General features: G+C 32.3%; 1 protein-coding gene and 1 pseudogene across 1 annotated transcript; one reads left to right on the forward strand and one right to left on the reverse strand.

Moving 5' to 3' along the window:
- Window positions 1-1,906: 1,906 nt before the first annotated feature.
- LOC120171808 lies at window positions 1,907-4,795 on the forward strand (annotated as a pseudogene).
- Window positions 4,796-5,610: 815 nt separating this feature from the next.
- On the reverse strand, window positions 5,611-6,471 carry LOC120171891. Its single transcript, XM_039179506.1, has 2 exons — window positions 6,173-6,471; window positions 5,611-6,081 (listed from the first exon to the last, which is right to left on the reverse strand). The coding sequence occupies exons 1-2, from the start codon at window positions 6,251-6,253 to the stop codon at window positions 5,611-5,613; spliced, it is 552 nt and encodes a 183-aa protein (XP_039035437.1). The 5' UTR covers window positions 6,254-6,471.
- Window positions 6,472-12,648: the final 6,177 nt, after the last annotated feature.

Below are 12,648 nucleotides of genomic sequence, written 5' to 3' on the forward strand. Positions count from 1 at the left end.
GATGGCCCTAATGTGACACCCCGGATCGGATCGGGTCACCTGTGTCGGTCTAAGGGGTTACAAAAACTTTATGGGAAAACTTTTTGAAAGGAAGATTGTTTTTTAGGGAAAATTTGATATTTTGTGAATTAACAAATTTTGGACACATTTGATTTTATAATTTGGCAAATTTTAGTGTCAAATAAAATACTTTGGGTTAATTAGGCTTGCACTCTTTCAAAAATCAGATCTTTTCTATTTTGTAAATTAGCTTTTGATTTCTTTGGTTTCAATCATGGTTTAATTGTAAATCTCTTATTAAATTTTCAATTCAATGCAATTTAGTTCTGTATACATTCTAATTACTTTTAATTTTCCCTTATTTCTTTAATGTGCATAATTATTAAATGTGAATGTTAATTTTAGAATTTTTTATTTTAGTCACTTATGTTTAATGATATAATTATTTCTTTAATATACACACACTTATGTATATACTTATGTATATATGTTTATATATTATTTGTGTACATACATCATACATAAATACTTAAATATAGTTATGTATATACTTATATATACATATGCTTATTATATATATATATATATATATATATATATATATATATATATATATATATATATGTCATACATATATACTTATATATATAATTGTTTCAATTTGATCCTTGCATGTTATTTAATTTATTTAAATTATAGTCTATAATTTCATATTTATTCAATTTAGTCCTTACAATTATATCATAATATCCAAAACCTTATAAAATTGTGTTCCCAAGTTTTGAAATGAATGCAATTCAGTCCATTTTTATATTAATTTTAGCTTCATATTTTACAATTATTTCGATTTGATCCCTCTGTGTTGTTTAATTTATTTTAATTGTAATTTGTAATTTCATATTTGTTCAATTTAGTCCTTCAAGGTATATTTGTATATGAAATTGGCCCATACTTATTTATATTTTTTAATTTACTTCAAATCCTATAAATTACATAATAAATTTCATTTCAAATTCTATAAATTAAATCATAATCTCCAAACCCTATAAACTTTTTTCACAAACTTTTTAAATGGATGCAATTTAGTATATTTTATATTAATTTCAACTTCACATTTATAATTATTTCGATTTGATCCCTCATTCATGCGTGTTTTTTAATTTATTTAAATTTTTGTTTCTAATTTCATGTTTATTCAATTTAGTCCTTAAAATTATATTTTTATCAAAATTGACCCATAATTATTTATATTTTTATGTAATTTACTCTATATCATATACAATTACAAATTACAATTTGACGTTCATGAAAGGTGAAAAATAATTAACCAAAAACTGACCCGACCTGAAGTCAATTTGTATCTGGTACATAAATTTTGTCTGTCAATGATGTGACTCTATCTGAACGAGATTCAACTGAAGTCCATCCAAACTTTAATTAACCTAGTATTTAATAAATACTTCAGACTTGAATCGTTTTGACCTAAACTGATATCGATCTTAACTGAAATTAACTCGACTTGAACCAAATTGAATCTGATGTCAAATCAACCTGAAAATGACCTGAAAAAATTTAACTCAGACCCGACCAGATTCGACTCATTAAATTGACCTGACACAACATGTATTAGATTTGACCTGACCTGATAAGATCGACTGAAACCAGAACGATTACTTCATTTCGATTCCCTAGTCTTAATCACCTCATTTATTGTAGAAAAGAAATACTAGTTAACTATTTTCTCAACTTTGAAGATTGTTGCTGTGTTTTTATATTATATACCATAAACCCATTTGTCTTCTACCATTTGACAGGTTTATGGTAGGGACAGATTGATCACAATTTCAATATACAAATCTCATGCCATAGAAATAAAAAGCCAAAATAGAAACAAAACCAACCAAATATGAATCCGAATTTAACTTCATTGATTCGTATACAGAAAGTAAGAGGGAAACTGATTCATGTGGTGAAACAACAGAGCAAGTTGTCACTCACCTGTATACAGATGTGTTCCTCAGTTACTGTCGGGCTTTGGAACCAATGTCCTGCCCATTATTACGCTGTAAAGGAGCATGTTGAAGCATTAAGTTTGTCCACAAAATTTCATGATAACAACTTTTTGAACGATGACATATTATACCATTTTTTGGTCATAATCATGAACACCATCTAACCTGAAACAAAGACCTACTTAAGCAGTCCCATGAATGCTGAAGTTTTTTAATGTCCAAAGAAAATCGACGGAGAACAGAAGATGGAAACTTTTTGCGGATGGGAATATTTCCTACGTGGAAACTTCAACCTTGAGCCCCAAAGAACACAAAGCCATCTCATGATCCTCAAACCCACACCACACAGTATTTCCTTAATCTATCTTCTCATATTCATCTCATTTCAATCCTTTAATAACTAAAATGCCACTTGTTTTAAACTTTGTACACCTTACACATCATACCCGCTAGTTCTCTTTGGAGGCCTAGTTCTGGGAATCCACCTACTGAGTTGGATAAACACTGTGTTTATTATTACTATCTCTGTTTTTATAAGCATGGATTCTTAAATTGCTTCTCAGAGCCAATAACTTGTTCTTATTCCTAGGATTTTCTCTCAGGAGATTCCCAGTGATGTTACCGTTCATGTTGGGGGAGCATGTTTTTCACTTCATAAGGTAGAATTCAAGCACTTCAATTACTCTACAAATAGCATCGGCGCGTATATCTTTATTGTTTCAGCCTTTTTTGTTTGTATTTCCTGCTTCAATTGCAGTTTCCATTAGTATCCAAGTGTGGGTACGTAAGGAAAGTGGTATCAGAATCTAACGATGCTGATCTTTCTGTCATAGAAATTCCTGATGTACCGGGCTGAGCAGAATCATTTGAATTTGCTGCTAAATTCTGCTATGGAATAAATTTTGAGATAAGCACCAAAAACATCGCCGTGCTACGATGGGTGGCCGAGTATCTTGAGATGACAGAGGACTATGCGGTTGGAAATCTTGTAGGACGAACTGAAGCCTACTTGAATGAAATGGCACTTAAGAGCCTAGCAGGAGCAGTTTCTGTGTTACATGCCCCTGAAAACCTCCTCCCATTGCAAAGGAAGTTAAATTGGTTTGCCGGTTGTTGATGCCATAGCATGTTTAGCTTGCAAAGAAAGTGGAAATGATATTGCAGTGTCTTCAACAATCTCTAACTCGAAAACTATCTCTGGCTGAGGATTTAGCTGTTCTTTGAATCGACTTATTCGAGCGGGTGTTGATTGCAATGATAGCAAAAGGGTTTAAACAACATGTTCTTGTTCCTATGCTTATGCTTTATGCTCAGAAAGCTCTTAGAGGTTTGGTGAGACCCCATATCAACATGACTGACATGTTTACCCGATGTGGTTAATGCCTAAAGTTGAGGCTTCTTCTTTCATGGAGGAAATATTCGGAAAGGGGATGAAGAGAATCAAACCACGAGAAGAACACGAGAAGAGGGTTGTCTTGGAAACCATAGTGAGCCTTCTGCCAAGGGAGAAAAATGCAATGTCAGTAAACTTTCTATCGGTGCTGCTTCGAGCAGCAATATATCTTGAAACATCTGCTGTTTGTCGACTCGATTTAGAGAAAAAGGATGACCTTCCAATTAGGACAGGCTCTCTAGGATGATCTCTTGATTCCTGCTTATTCCTTTACTGGGGATACATTGTTTGCTGTGGAAACAGTACAGAGAATCATGATGAATTACCTTGAATATGGAACTCATGGTTGTCATTTTGGGTACAAAGAAGAAGAAGAAGACTGCATTCTCTTCTAGCAAGTAACATGGAAAGGGTGCGGAAGCTAATGGAGAGTTACCTAGCCGAAATAGTATCCGATCGTAGTCTACCTGTCTCAAAATTCATCGGTCTCGCTGAACTCATTCCCGAACAATCGAGGATAACAGAGGATGAGATATATAGAGCCATATATATCTACCTCAAGGTAACAGTCTCTCTTATATAATTACCCTCGTCCTAAGAATCTTCTACGACTTTTTACTCATTCAATAATTATGATTATTCAGCATGATTATATAAATTCTAAGATTATACAAGTACAAATCAAGTTTCAACACATTGTAGTAAAGGTGATTTTGAAGCGCTTTGTTAAAGGAGTGTTGGAACTATCAACAGAACCATTTTAGCTTTCATTGCTTTTCTTGATCATTATTTGAATGAATAGTATCTTAGTGGATTACTGACATGGAGAGGAAGAAAGTTTGCAGCATAATGGATTGCCAGAAACTCTCTCGGGAGGCCTGCGCTCACGCCGCAGAAAATGACCGTCTTCCTGTCCAGACAGTGTTTCAAGTCTTTACTACGAACAACAACGCCTTCGGGATGTCATGAATGGAAGCATTTCAAGTGGAAATTCACCTTCCATTTCTTCCAGCGTGATTTTATACCCTACAGCAGATATCCACCCCTCGGTGTTAGACGAACTTTCCAGCTTGAAAAGAGAGAACCAGGACTTGAAACTAGAGCTAGCAAAAATGAAAATGAGATTGAAAGAAATAGAAAGATCATTTGTTACAACAGCAGTAAGCAGTCCAAAGGGAAATGTTCTGCCAACATCTGATAAGCCACCTTTTCCTAGGAAATCATTCATGAATTAAATTTCTAAGAAACTTGGACAGCTAAATCCTTTCCCGCCTTCCAGTGCCAGACGTCGTACTAGACCAAGCAAAGACAGGAGGCATACCATTTCTTGACACATTAATTTGTTTGCCACTCATTATAATTACTTTTCTAAAGAGTTCAATGTCTGTGTTTTGCTCTCATATCTCTTTTGTTGTTGGCACCATCCATTGCTCTTGGACCTGTTGTATATCTGCATCTTTTGTGTGGTGTTGATGTAAATACTACCATATTTATGTTTGAGAAGCACATTATTCAAAGCATGTTGGTAATGACATGAATATCAGCATCCAAAATCATTTTGGTTTTAAAAAAATACAGGACAATATATCCAAAGTATATTTCTAGACAACCCTCATGCTATTCCTAAGGAAACAACAAGAAAACAAGACATGGGGAAATGTAAAATTCTACTTATAATCAAAACTTAGGTTTAAAATTGACAGTATCTTGTATCTAACAAGTCTGTTGGATATATATATATATATATATATATATATATAAGAAATAGCTAAAACAGAATGTGGGGTCTTTATATTAATTATTGACACCTTTTGGATAAATGACCTTTGGAAAAGCCATTGTAGCTTAAGGGACAAGCAACCAAGTTGTACCATGCTTTGTCTGAGGCAAAAGAATCAATGATTTCTAAAGACGGTTCCAAAATATCAAAGTTTCCATGGTCCCATACTTTTAAACCAAAATTGCATTCTCTTTAAGGTTAAAATGATGACTTCAATTTGCCTGAGTTGAACTTGAACCTGACTGATTTGAAAACTGAGCTCAGAGAATTAGAGGGTCTTTGCTAGTGAGGGAAACAAGTGATCTTGATATAATACTCCAATTGCTAAAACAAACTTAGCAGAAACTCCCACACAAAACATCAATCACAGGAAATTAGTCGATAGGAAACAGTATAAATTGGAAAAGAGTTTCATTTTCATTTTTTCAAGTCATATTCATACTTAGAACTTGAAAAAGCCAAGGAGGCTGTTTCAATCTCTTTTGTCTCAATTGTTCTTCAAGCTCATTGTTGTTTATACTTCCATTTTGACACCTCAATGTCATCTGACTGAATTCAGAGGAAGAAGAAGAAAAGCTTGGACTGGGATCGGAAGTTAGCAGAGTCCCATGTTTCTTCCTCCCTGTGTACTTTGTGAGACCTAAAGTCAGCTCAATCTCGCTCTCATCTATGGCTTCTAAACGACCACGGTTATATTCTGCAACATTGTATCCCTGATGATGATCAGCCTCAGCTGCAGGATATTCCAAGTCAAGTCTCGTTCTTGAACTGTGATGCATATCGGTATTCCCGTGGTGATAATTCTTCTTCTTGATAAAGCTTCCATTAGGTCTGCTGCTTTCAATGCTTTTCATCAGTGCCTTCTGGATTTGATATAGACGATGCAGCTCATAGACCTGAATTCGAAAACGTTGCTTCAAGCTTAGAGCAACAAATACAGTTGAAAAAAACAATAATACGCACACACACATAAATATATATATACACCTGCTGTTTGAATGTTTCTTCATGTTTTAACATTGCCATCCTCATATACTCCTTGTCATGCTGCCGAAAAAGGTTCTCCATTGCGAGTTTGATGTTGCTTGAGCAATAACCCCAAGAAAAGAAAATCCAGGATAAATAGAAATGATCCCTCTCTTCCCAAGAAATTTGCAGAAAAAGGTAGATCACATAACAACTGTGATAATCAAAATCATCTTTCACTATTCCTACCTGCAAAAGTGAGCAAAATTGCCCCAAAGTAGAAAAGAAGAAAAGAAAGCTGAGAGGTGGAAAGAGGGGGATAAAAGGCGTGGATTAATGTTTTCACAACACTAATATGAGAGTATGATAAACATCTTCATTTTAGTACATAGTTTGTCTGCTTGTTCTCATGATTTTTGGGCCACCATTCGTAATCTTCCATACAAAGTATCTTTCATGATGCAGCTTTGTCTATGAGTACAATATATATCACATCTGGCTTCAATGCCGTTCTTAGTTTGCTCTTATTTCGTCTTTTTCTTTGGTAAATATTCTAAATTTTCAGGCGTAAATGATTAATCTTTTTATGACCACACATTTACACTTATCTTCAAATTGCTTCTTTAAACCATTTAAGTTGTGCAGATAGGAAAGCTGTTGGTAATTATGTCTACTAGTAGAATCATAATCACCTTATTAAAGGGTAATTATTAAATGAATAGTAACCATGTTAACAAGAAAATCAAATCTAAACACACTCCAACATCCTAGTTCTTTGCTATCAAAACTCAAACATAATATTTTATGGTTTTTTTGGCTCTTATTCTCTTGTTCTTGCAACGAATTCATGCATCAGAAAAGAAAAAAAAGGGGTGTAAAGAGAAATGTAGAGCATATTCTGACCTGTTACAGATTCTTGTAAGAGCTACGAAACTGTGAAGGACCACAGAAGCTTTTCAGTTGCTAAACCAGTTGAAGAAAAAGAAGGCAAAAGAAAAAGTGAAAAATGGGGATAAAAAAACTCTCTTGAAACCTTAAGCTGAGACAAACCTAGGTTTTGACTGAGAAAGAAGATGGCCTGGCTCTCACAATATTCCCCGTCAGTATATACTGCAAACAAGTTCCATAAACTATATATATATTTTTTATTTTATAAAAATGAAGGAGAATAATTTAAGATTCTGTGGTGATATTTTGGGTTTCAGGCATGCCAAACAAATCACAGTGATATTAGCCAATGCAATTCAAGTTTTGTGAAAGATGCCTAAAGACAGGTCCAGCAATGCAGTACATATAAAATAATAACACTCAAAACATGTTATTAGGATATTAGGATTTTGGAGACAAATCATAAATTAGATCAGCTTCGTTTGCCGTGGTGATTCAACCCAAGAATTCTATATCCCTTGTAACAGTTCGCTTAGCACCGATTAATCTGGATCAATTCAGATTACACACTTAATTTTGGTGAATGAGTCTCACAACAGAAATTTTCTACATATACAAAGACTCAAATTTAAGGACCTGGTTAAGCAATATCAAGTGTCTTACCACTTAAATCAACCCCCGTTGGTAATCTCTCTAAGATATTAATCATCGATCAACCCTACGTTTATTATATGGATAAATTATACATTTCCTCATTAAACTTTATTCTATCTTCTATTTCACTTATTGAATTTTTAATTTTTTTCAATTTACTCACTAAACTTTATATATTTAATTTTTTTGTCACTCAACCGTTAACTTTTTAACAGCATTATGACATGACAATCAATTAGATTCATATACAAAATCAAATTTTATTCAAAATAATATTGTTTCGATTAAAGTTTTAAAAACTTATTCTTTTTCTATTTTTTATTTTTTTTTCTTTTCTCTCTCTAAATCAATCTAGAATTTGACTCTCACATTAGTTGTCATTCTGACCATCGTCGGTCACCGTTATCGAAGACTGATGAGTCAAAGACTTGCATCTTCCTCTCTCCTCTCCAAGACCTCCGTCTTCCTCTCTCCCTCCCCAAAACCCTCACAATCTCCCCTTGAAACTCTGACAGTATCTCGTTCTCCTCCCAAATTTTTATTTTCGAAGAAGTGGTACAGCCTTTTGATTTGGCACAGGATGTGACAACATGACATTCTCCTTTTTATCATTTTTGGAATAAGAAGGATAGCCTTCATTATGGTTCCACTGAAAAGATTTTCCTTCCTTTTGTTTGTAGGATTTAGTAATTTTAATTTTATCTAATTTTCTATTTTAAAATCCTATTTGACATTAAATATCAATATTTTCATTATTTAATATTAATCTTTCGTGACATGTATAATATTAAATTATTCCACATCATTTCCCGGCTAGAGAGAAAACGATTGATTAATAAAAAAATTCAATTAATAAAGTTCAATGAATAAATTGAAAAAATTAAAAGTTCAATGAACAAAATAGGAGAGAGTAAAATTTAATGAGGAACGGTATAATTTACTCTTATAATATATAAACTAAAGGGTACTCTACACCATTCATCATTCAATTATCTTCTCACATCTATTTTGTTCACTGAAGTTTAAAAATTGTCAATTTACTCACTCAATTTTCAACTTGCTCATGTTTTGGTTAGTTTGCCGTTAAATAATTAACGATGTTATGACATGATAACCAACACTAAAATAAAGTAATTTTGGATTTATACAAAAAATTAAATATAGACCAAAACAACATCATTTTGATCTAAATAAAAGACCATCTTTCCTTCTACTTCATTTCCTCTCTTTCCTTCTTTATTCTTCTTCTTCTTCTTTCTCCCATTTCTCTCCATTTTCTCTCAATCTAAATAAACTCATATTCCCGCTATCATGTCGGTTGTTGTTCTGACCATCGTTGGTCACTGTCGTCAGAGTTCAATGACTTCCAAAATTTCACAATGAACGTGTCTCACCATTCTAAACGTGAACTTAATGTTCATTTAACCGAAAAAGAACCCAAAACTCAATTGATCCAAAATTGAGTTGAATTATGACAATTGAGATATTCAAAACAACAGTAGTTTGAGGCTCAGGTTGAATGATGGTTGTGTGGAGATGGTTACTGAATCTTTTCTAACTGGGTGGAGATTAGAATTAATATAAAAATAATATTAATAAAATTTTTATCTGTATTAATATAATATTTCAAAATTTAATAAGAAAATATCATACAACCATAGTGTTAGAAAGAAAAACGGTAGAGTAATCGAACAAATTTATTGTTTAAAGTTGAGTATGTAAATTAATTTTTTTTTTATATTTTAGTGACCAAATATGGATAAGAAGATGTTATACCTTAACTCAAAATATTAATAAATAACAATCATTTATTTAATTATCAAGGTCATTTGATTCATGTTAAATTATTATAATTAGTTATTTGAATGAAGACTTATAATTAAATTTCATCGGTTTAGTACTAAAATTTACTTTTAACTCCTAAAAGTAAAAAGAGTGACCGCGGCCATAGCCACCGGATCTGAAGATCATGATTCTTAAACTAACTATATACAAGTATAGATTTATATGGTATCAGATGTAGATATCACAATTCCCCATACAAACAGATAAAATAAGGGAAGGAAAGGTAAAACGCAAATCTCGAATACAATTAATCGGTTTTGTTAATAGAATAAAAAAATTGGCGAGGAATTGCAAGATGCTGATGGATCATTTGGATCTGAGTTGTTGGATTTGATTTTCAACCCCCCCCCCCCACCACACACAATGATTGTATCCGTTAATTGGCCAGGTGAGGTGGATTGTTGGGAAATCAATCATATATCGGACGGTCCAGATAAACTGGATGAAATATTGTACACATTAAATGTACATATATCATTTTTTTAATTCATATGCAGCAGGTTCCAGGATGTATCGATTCATACTATACTCTCCTCGTTCTTTTATTTGTAATTTGCTTAAACATATATTATTTGATATTTGCTATGTTATAACTGTAAATAGTACATTATATATTATAAATCATATTAACAATTAAACTCTAGCCGTTTTCCTTTTTTTAATTTCTTCTTTAGAATGTGTTGTGTTTTATAGATAAAATTTTTTCTTTGATTTTATTTAATCATTGATGATATTGATTTTGATGTTGGTTGCCGTCTATCAATTCTATTTTTTTTTGTTTCTCTTTTAGTTTTTTAATAAGAATAATTATATCTTTGTGGTACTTTTTCTCAGTTTTTGTTGCACATTTTCGTTTTCTTTCTTGATCATTTAGCCGCTCTTTTATTTATGTTTTCTCAAGGTGAGATTTGACGACGCCACCAGGGATAGACCGAGGAAGACGGTGGAGGCAGTCACCACCCTGAAAATTTAAAATGACCATATATTTTAGATTTTTTTTATGTATTTTCTATTGAAAATCTATTTTGTCCCTAAAATTTTATAGGTTCAAATTCACCTCTTGGAATTTTAAAAGTTAAAGTTTGCCCCCTTAAATTTTAAAAGGTCAAGTTCGTATCCTAACATAAACCCTGCGTTCATCCAAAACTGATCAAGATGGTGCTTACTTGTAATCGTAGTGATCTTCCCTACTATGAACCCTTTGAATTCGGATGCGTGATTTTACGTTCGTAGATAGTTCATGACTCTCGACTTTGATTTTGCAGTTCTTGGTAGTCTTTCAATAGCTTAATCTGTTTTTATGGTTCGTTTACCAATGCAATTAAATTTGTTCTTATCTCTTTTTTGTTCAAGTTTTTTGGTTGGGTTTTTAACATTTTTATGTATTGTCCTTATATGATCTAAAGTGACTAGTTTCAATGTTATAGGAAAATGTCCAAATTATGTATTTATTTTACGATGATAATAGTAAACCCTTATTTTAATTTTGAATATTTTTACTTTTCAATAAGACCTCGTTTGGTGTGACTTTATAAAAGCACTTTTAGTTAAAAAGCATGTTTTGATCGCAAAAGCAATATCAAACGGGTAAAAAAATGGTGCAAATGGTGGTTTCAAACCAACCGAAAGATCTGTTTGGTTTTAAAATTTTTTTTTCTAGAAAATAGTTTTCATTTTCAATTTTTAAAAAATTAGAAAACATGTTTGGTTAATATAAACGAAACTTGAATTCAAATCTAAAATAGTAAAAGTTCTTGTGGTATCTAATTTTTTAAAATATAAATAAACAAATAGTTATTAATTAATTAAATTAAACTATAATTATTAAAAAACACAAATTTAACATGTGAGTTATGTAAATATAAAACAATAAAATTAATAAGAAATTCAATAACACAAAATGTATTTTAGTTTATAATAAGAATATATGTTAATGTGTAACACCTCAAATTTTGGGCTAGTAGTTTCGAGTTTACCTGAGAGGTTTGTGGACCTTGTAGAGTTCGTATTTAAAGACATTGGGCCAAATTTGGGCTTAATTGGGTTAAAATCAAGACAAAAGGATTATATAAATGGAATTTTTCATAGAGGGCAAAAAACGAAGACCAAAAGTCCATATTTTTCTTTTCTTTTCATTTCTACATTCTCATTTATTCCTCCTTAAGCTCCATTGGTTATAGATATCCTTTGAGAATATGTAAGCTTCCTTTAAACTTCTAATCCACCATTAGTCTTCCTAAAATCCTTTATGCTAAGAAAATGTTTGGTTTCCTTGTGTGGTTAGAAAAAGTGGGTATGAAGCTTCCTAAAGTCAAGAAGAGAAGAAAACGAGATGAAGTTTCATAAATGAACTTCATTTCATATTCCTAAACTAAGGAAATGTATTTCTAATCCTTTGTTGTCTTATGAAGCCCCTGAACATATTGCCTTATTGGGGATTTAGGTGTTTGAGCATATTTGGGGGTTTTGCTTTATTCTTCCATTAGATGAAGTTTTTGTTGCAAAGATTGTGTTTTAAGGTGCTAAGTGACCCTAAGTAATTTCCATAAACTTTAGATAACATTTGAGGACCTAGAAGGGTCTTAGGAGTGATTGGACAGCTTTTCTTATAAGGAACGAGTAATCTGTAGAAGTGGTTTTGAAACCCCATAGCTTATTTTGAAACCCATTTTCCATAATACAAAATTTTTATTGTGGTTTCAAAACACTCTAAGTTTGTTTTGAAACCCCCTAAAATGGTCATTTTGACCTAAAACGTTACATGGAAGACCCTAGACCCATAGTATAATCATAAATAGGATCGAACATGTGTAAAACACTAGAAAAGTTGTTAAGGAAGATGTTTAGAGGTGGGCTACGAACGAAATAATCACATTAAGCGTAATACTCCAAGTATCTTTAATCGAATACGTATTGAGTAATCATGAATGAAGGGTCGTTATGAATGATGTGCCAATGAGTGAGACGATGAATATTGTGACTAGAATGATAGTGGAAGGCGAATACTAGGTGGGTACCTATAAATCAAATACGTGTAAGTTGCCCCATTAGTGTAAGGACGAATCGATATAAAGTACAATAAGAATGACTAGTGAGTCATTGTCAATGAA

This window comes from Hibiscus syriacus, unplaced genomic scaffold (genome assembly GCF_006381635.1).
Source record: "Hibiscus syriacus cultivar Baekdansim isolate YM2019G1 unplaced genomic scaffold, ASM638163v2 tig00111837_pilon, whole genome shotgun sequence".
Taxonomy (NCBI): domain Eukaryota; kingdom Viridiplantae; phylum Streptophyta; class Magnoliopsida; order Malvales; family Malvaceae; genus Hibiscus; species Hibiscus syriacus.